The sequence below is a fragment of the Triticum dicoccoides genome, chromosome 3B, assembly GCF_002162155.2.
Source record: "Triticum dicoccoides isolate Atlit2015 ecotype Zavitan chromosome 3B, WEW_v2.0, whole genome shotgun sequence".
Taxonomy (NCBI): Eukaryota; Viridiplantae; Streptophyta; class Magnoliopsida; order Poales; family Poaceae; genus Triticum; species Triticum dicoccoides.
The window spans coordinates 845,263,786-845,270,880 of NC_041385.1; the positions used below are offsets into that span (position 1 = coordinate 845,263,786).

Genomic DNA, 7,095 nt, shown 5'->3' on the forward strand with positions numbered 1-7,095 from the left:
CACCTGAATATATTTCGAAAAGTAATAATTCAGCCAATACGAGAGGTGAAAAAATCCCGCCACAATCCGGCGTGGATTTTTTGATCCGCCTTTTTAAGGCGGTGAGACCATAGAGTGAGGTCAGAGATAATAGCCCTAATAATTACATCATACGGAGAAGGGGACAAGTCCCCAAAGGTTTTGGCGTTGCGAGTGTCCCAAATTTTCCATAATATGAGTAGCAGTATAAAAGGCCAGACTGACTTTGGTAGGCCGTGCTGAACCGGCGCATTCCACAAGTCAGACAGGCAAGAGCAGCGTAAACGCCCTTAGTGGAAAAGGCGGCGCCGTTAAGCAAGGACCTGTCGTCGGGTACTCCTGTAAGGCACACTCCCTGCAATAGAGATCTCAAGGAAGCAAGTTCATTGGTAGCGATTAAGGTTAGCATTGTAGTTAATTTTGGAACTAGAATGACATAACTGCTAAATCTGCATTTTGTGCTTGCAGCACGGGACTTGGTTGCTCTTCGAGATCACAAATTAGGGTATTGTAACACATGTCAAATGATAATCAAGCCTTTCAGCTTACCAACTCTGTAGTCAAGTTCAGTTCTATTCATACAAACATACCGGACTTGCTTCGCTAAACTGACATCTCTTGGTGGTTTCTTATTTATTTTTTGTTATGAAGAAGCAACTTAGGGCGCCGTTTAATTTTTGCATGTATTGTAGTTTCAGTGATATGTGGTAGATTACACGCTAATTTAGGCTCTCTGTCTTCTGGAATTGCTAGGCCATTCTGAAGAAATGAGTGCGTGTAAGAAGGCCAGGGCGGAAGCTACATCTGTTGTGAGTTCAGACAGACTTAGCAGTCTACCTCCAGAGTTAAAGGGCGACATCCTCTCCCGTTTGAATGTCGAAGAAGCGGTTAAGACTAGCACCTTATCAAGTACTTGGAGGGATGCATGGACTAATATGCCAAAAATATTTCTGCGCGATGGAAATTTCGCAAGAACCAAGTTCGTCACATTAGTTGATATGGTGCTATCACTCCACAACGGAACTGTAGAGATGTTTGACATTTCAGGTAGCAAAGCTTACCATGATGAGTTCGGTAGGTGGATGCGCATGCTATCTAGGATAAGACCAAGATCAGTTACAATCAGGTTGAACTCAGGGCCAGGGTATAGGATTCCTTCATGTCTATTTTCTATCGGCGATTTGAGGGTTCTGCACCTGCAAAACTGCGTCATCAGCTTGCCCCGGGTATTCCAAGGTTTCAAGAGATTAACTCACCTGGACCTGAAAAATTTCTCCTCCACAGACATAGACATCCAAAATCTGGTCTCCTTCTGCCCCGTACTGAGTTATTTGAAACTAGCTTCTTTTGAGGGCATCAACTATCTAAACGTTCAAGCTCCTAAACTGAAACGTCTTCATGTTTTTGGGGACTTTGAAGACATTAATTTGGATGCCCCTAATTTGGAGGCGGCCATTCTCTCTCTTGCTCATGAAGCTAAAGCACATCAATCTGTTCCAATTGCGCATGACATGGAAAGCCATGTCAAGAAGTCATTGGGAGACCTAAGTGGCATCAAAACACTTGGAATTAGTGGCATTTTCATGAAGGTGAGCTATTATTAGCTCCAGCATTGCTATGGCCTTCTTCTGCATCCTGAGTTCCTGGCTAATCTCTGTTGCCACTTCTTTAATTTATTGTTGCAGTATCTATCAAAATGGTGCATACTTACAAAGTTCCCTGCCGTATTTCATCGCCTCGAGCATATTTATCTTGTGATATGCTTTTGGGACCAGAGGCAAGTCTTGGCCACTTGTTCGCTGTTTCAGAATGCCCCTAACTTAAAGAAACTTGACATGTGGGTAAGTCTGCCTCCAGTAAATCCTCTCCCTCCCTCAGTTATCCAATCCATGTTCATTCTTGTATTTATGTCACCTAATGACTTGTGAATAAAATTCAGGACCACTCTTCGAGCACATTGGATCAGGATCAGGCGAGGATTCAAGAGCTTACCATGCAAGTGCAACTGGATCATCTCGTAACGGCCAGTGTGAAAGATTTCAGGGGCCTGGACTGCGAAGTCAATTTCCTGGCAAAGCTACTGAGTTGGGCGCCGGCTCTGGAAGAAGTGAAGATAGAATGGACGGGCAAAACAGAGTGCAGCATGGTTCTTGCCAAGCTATTAGCTCTGCCGAGGGTGTCTCCCAGGGCCAAGGTCATTGTTACATTTTTATAAGCATGCATCCCTGCAGTCTACAGAGCACCCCCCATCGCTTTGCCGGTTTAATTTGCAGCCAAGTAGAACTATTTCAGCTTTTTTTATGCCAAGACTAGATGGCGGTTATATATATATGTGTGCATTTGACGCAATTCATCGGCAGAGGGAGTACTTAATGTGCTACTATTAGCAAATGTTTTCCTTTCTTGAGCCGGGGACACACGAGCCGCAGTTGCCCTTCCTCAACTGCGCCAGTTCAACTAGTCCTTTTTTGTCCCTTTTGTTCTGCGTATCGTAAATTCCTGCTTATAGCAAATATATCTTTCCAATTCCGGGGTGCTCCGCATTGCGTGTACCAATTCATGAAACCCCCCAGCCCCTGAAAATTGAATGTCCATTGTTAGTCCAATTCATGAGTATTCGGTATTTTGCCAAAACATTATGTGCGTATTTTTTTTATGGTTTTTTTTAGGAGTTTATGTGCGTATATCTTTTAGGGGATTATGTGCGATATATGGTATATAACATGAGAAAAAGGAAAACGGATGCTATTTATTAAGCATTCAGCCCAATATAACCCACCCACCCTCACACCACATGGCCTAGTGGCCCAATGTGTCCTCAAGCCCAATGCTGAAATCCCCAGGGTTTCCAAGCGCGGCGGCTCAAGCATCCGGCGTGGTGTCGCGGCGGCGTCTGTGCTCCGGCTCGGTCTGCAGGCCGTGTTTGGCAGCGCCCGCCCGCAAGCCCAAGCCCGCAACTCCACCCGCAACTCCATAGCTTCGCCTTCCCGTTCTTCGTCGCTCCTGCAGCAACTCCGTATGCTCGGTCTGCTGCCAGTTTATAGTATTACTGTAACTGCACAACCTGATATGGTTAAGTTCATGAGCCCCATGAGGATTAATTAATGACTAGCAACCGAGGCTTGTTTCAATTCTAGTTGATCTTACTGCTGTTCACATACTTGTTTAGATTCTTATTGCCACACATAATCGTTGATTCAACTAGTATTGTCGTGGCATGATTTTAAGCTAGTACATGTCAATCATGCTTATAGTTAATGTTGGAATAATCAAGCTTTTCAGTTCACCAACTCCAGTAGTTGAGAAACACACTAGACTTGTCTCCCTAAACTCTCATCTCTCGGTTGTAGTTTATTTTTTGTTTTTCTATGAACAAGCAACTTAGCAAACCATTTACCTTTTGCATGTATTGTATTTTTAGTAATATAGAGGGCAGGCCTGGCGCAGTGGTGAAGTCCTCCCCACTTGTGCCAAGAGGTCCTGGGTTCGAACCAGCCTCTCTGCATTGCACTTTGCAGGGGTAAGACTAGGTTCCTATAATCCCTCCCCAGACCCCACCTTGTGTGGGAGCTTCTATGCACTGGGTCTGTCCTTTATGTGTATTTTTAGTAATATGTGGTAGAATCCATGCTGCATAGGCTCCCATGTTTTGGAAATGAATTAATTCCATTTTTACCCCCATGATTCACCCTTTTGACAGATTTTACCCATTTTTGAGAAAATCCGCAATTTATACCCCCATTTATCATCTTTGTGGCACATTTTACCCCCTTGTGACAGAATTCACCCCCAATTTGGTGCTGATTTGGCATGCCACGTAGGTGGTTCAGTACCGTCATGCTACGATTGCCAATACCATTATGCTCGCTCAGGTTAAGTACTTCATTACATCACCGCGTGCAATCCAGGGCAGGTTGCTTGTAGCAGCAAGACCCTTAATAGCATCCCATGTTTTGTACCTTTCTGGAATTTGTTCCTCACCATAAACAAGAGTTACACACCACAGTTCAGGACCAACACCATCTATCTTAGCATCTATGTGATACTGGGAATAATTTAAAACTTCGAGCTTTATTAGATTGTTCCAAAAGAGACCAAGTCCACCACTCCTACCAGAGCTACTAACTGCAAAACTACAATGAAAATCAAAAGAAGGCTGGCTATTCAAGCATTTAGTCGGACTAGCCTACCACGCCTCCCTACTCATACATGGCCCAGTGGCCCAGTCTCTCCTCAAGCCCAATTCTGAAGCCACTACGAAATTGGAACCCTATCCTTTAAAAGGAAAAAAGAGAGGAAATTGGAACCCTAACCACGGCACGGCACCAGCGCCCGGCCGGCGGCGCTCCTGCGTACGCATCTGGCCTGGCGTCGCGGCGACGTCCTCGCCCTTCTGTCCTCAGCGCTCCATCTTGGCGGCAGGCCGTGCTTGGCGGTGTCCAAGGCCCCACCAGGCGAGCGGCGTCATCTCCTCCCGTTATTCAGCGCTCCTGCAGCAACTGAGCGCGAGCGTCGTTGAGCCACATCGAACACCAACAAGAGACATAGGAGTAAGTTGATTTGGCTTCCTATTTCATGAGTCGAACAATTTCAAGTTTTTTTATCAGTTGTATGAATCTATGCCCAAACCTGTGCTACATCTGTTGTACAATTAGTTGTACTGCATATGGTGCTATAATGTTGTTCAGATGCTTGTTTAGATTTGTTGCTTAATTTAATCCAGTTTATTACTACTATATTATTTACATTGTATTTTTCTATCTCTAACATCTAAAGTGACAATCTCGTTGGATTAATCTTTTCCTAGCTAGCATGTTGATTTGGTAAGAAAATTAGTTAATTATCGGTTGGACCTCAGTATAGTGCATAGTATGCCAGACATAATCGTTGATCAAATTAGGACAGTCGTGACTGAGTAACAATGACTATAAGCTATTGCATCCTGATCATACTTATATTTAATGTTGGAATAATCAAGCTTTTCAGCCTACCTACACCAGTAGTCGAGTTCAGTTCTGTTAATAGAAACATGGTGGCTTGACTTGTTTCAAGAAACTCCCATCTTTTGACTGTTGCTTATTTTTTGTTTTGCCTTGAATAAGCAACTTACACAGTGCACCATTTAATATTTGTATGTAGTGATATGTGGTAGAATCCTCGCTAATTTAGGCTCCCTGTCTTTTGGAAATGCTACAACAGTTTAATCTGGATTCTGAAGCAATGAATACCTGCAAAAAGACCAGGGCAGAAGCTACATCTGTTGTGAGTTCAGACAGACTGAGCAGTCTACCTCCAAAGATAAAGGGCAACGTCCTCTCCCGTTTGGATGTCAGAGAAGCGGTTAGGACTAGCACCTTATCAAGTACTTGGAGGGATGCATGGACAGATATGCCAAAAATATCTTTGCGCGATAGAAATTTTGCGCGAACCAGGTTCGTTACGTTGGTCGATATGGTGCTAGCACTCCACAAGGGAACCATAGAAGAGTTTGATATATCAGGTAAAAAAAGTTACCATGATGAGCTCGCTAGGTGGATGCTCATGCTGTCAAGGAGATCACCAAGGTCAGTTACAATCAAGTTGAACTCAGGACCAAGGTATAAGATTTCCTCACGCCTCTTTTCTATCGGTGATTTGAAGTTTCTGCAACTGGAAAACTGCATCATCAGCTTGCCCCGGGCATTCCAAGGTTTCAAGAGCCTAACTTACCTGAGCCTAAACATTTTCTCATCCACAGACAGGGATATCCAAAATCTGATCTCGTTCTGCCCCGTCTTGACTGATTTGATATTAACTTCTTTTGAGGGCATCAACCGACTAAACATTCAAGCTCCTAAGCTAGAATATCTTAATGTATGTGGGGACTTTGAAGACATTAATTTGGAGGCCCCTAATCTGAAGGTGGCCATTCTCTATCTAGGTCACCAAGCTAAACTATATCAGTCTGTTCCAATTGGGTATGACAAGGAAAACCATGTCAAGAAGTCATTGGGAAGCCTAAGTGAGATCAAGACACTTGGAATTACTGGCAGTTTCATGAAGGTGAGCTATTATTAGCTCCAGCATTGCTATGGTATTCTTCTGCCTTCTGACTAATCTGTGTTGACATTGTTTTCTTGTTCCAGTATCTATCAAAAGGGTGCATACTCACGAAGCTCCCAGTTGTGTTTACTCGCCTTGAGAATATTTATCTTACGATATGCTTTTGGGACCAGAGGCAAGTCTTGACCGCTTATTCATTATTTCAGAATGCCCCTAACTTGAAGAAGCTTGCGGTGTGGGTACGTATGCCAGCAAATCCTCTCCCTCACTCACTCACCCAATTCCATGTTTGCTGTGTTTGCGGCGGCTAATGAGTCGTTTTTTGTTTGCAGAGTTACGCTTCGAGCACATGCGATCAGGATCAGGCGAGGATTCTAGAGCATACCCTGCAAATGAAAATGGACCATCTCGTAATGGCCTGTGTTGAATGTTTCCGGGGTCTTGACAACGAAGTCGATTTCGTGGCAAAGTTACTGAGTTGGGCACCTGCTCTGGAAGAAGTGAAGATAGAATGGAAGGGTGAAGCAGATTGCAGCATTGTTCTTGCCAAGCTATTAGCTCTGCCGAGGGTGTCTCCCAGGGCCAAGGTCATTGTTAGATTTTGATAAGAATGCTCCCCCATCGCTTTGCCGATGTGATTTGCTGCTGAGTTCATGCGAATGTACCAGCTACGACTAGCTGGTGGTTATATGTGTGCATCTGATGCAAATCATCAGGTAGAGGTTGTGTGTGTGTTGTCGAGGACATTGTGTGGGAGTATTTAATGTGCCACCAGCACGTCTTTTCCATATGAATAATGAAACAATTCTTTTTTGCGAGTAAGTTTTCCATATAAAACGCTGTCGGCTTGTGGTCTGGCAAGCAGTATTTCCATGTTTACCAATGCAATCCCCGTGGTACAAATATGTGGTTATAGCGAAACAAATCATGTCATCAGGTGAAAAAACATCTCTGCCTGCTTGCCAAACAAAGCAACCAGATCAAAGGAGCAGCGGATTCTATCTACAGCCGGCCACCGAACATCAGTTGAGGTGC

At 44.1% G+C, this 7,095-nt stretch overlaps 1 protein-coding gene across 1 annotated transcript in view; it reads left to right on the forward strand.

Annotated features, from left to right (window-relative positions):
- Window positions 1-6,882, forward strand: part of LOC119278868 — a 7,589-nt gene extending 707 nt beyond the window's left edge. The window contains exons 2-7 of the mRNA XM_037560214.1: window positions 772-1,607; window positions 1,704-1,859; window positions 1,958-2,212; window positions 5,218-6,060; window positions 6,144-6,299; window positions 6,393-6,882. Of these exons, the coding sequence (XP_037416111.1) occupies window positions 786-1,607; window positions 1,704-1,859; window positions 1,958-2,212; window positions 5,218-6,060; window positions 6,144-6,299; window positions 6,393-6,665 (2,505 nt within the window). The 5' untranslated portion in view covers window positions 772-785 and the 3' untranslated portion in view covers window positions 6,666-6,882. The remainder of the gene's footprint in view (window positions 1-771; window positions 1,608-1,703; window positions 1,860-1,957; window positions 2,213-5,217; window positions 6,061-6,143; window positions 6,300-6,392) is intronic.
- Window positions 6,883-7,095: the final 213 nt, after the last annotated feature.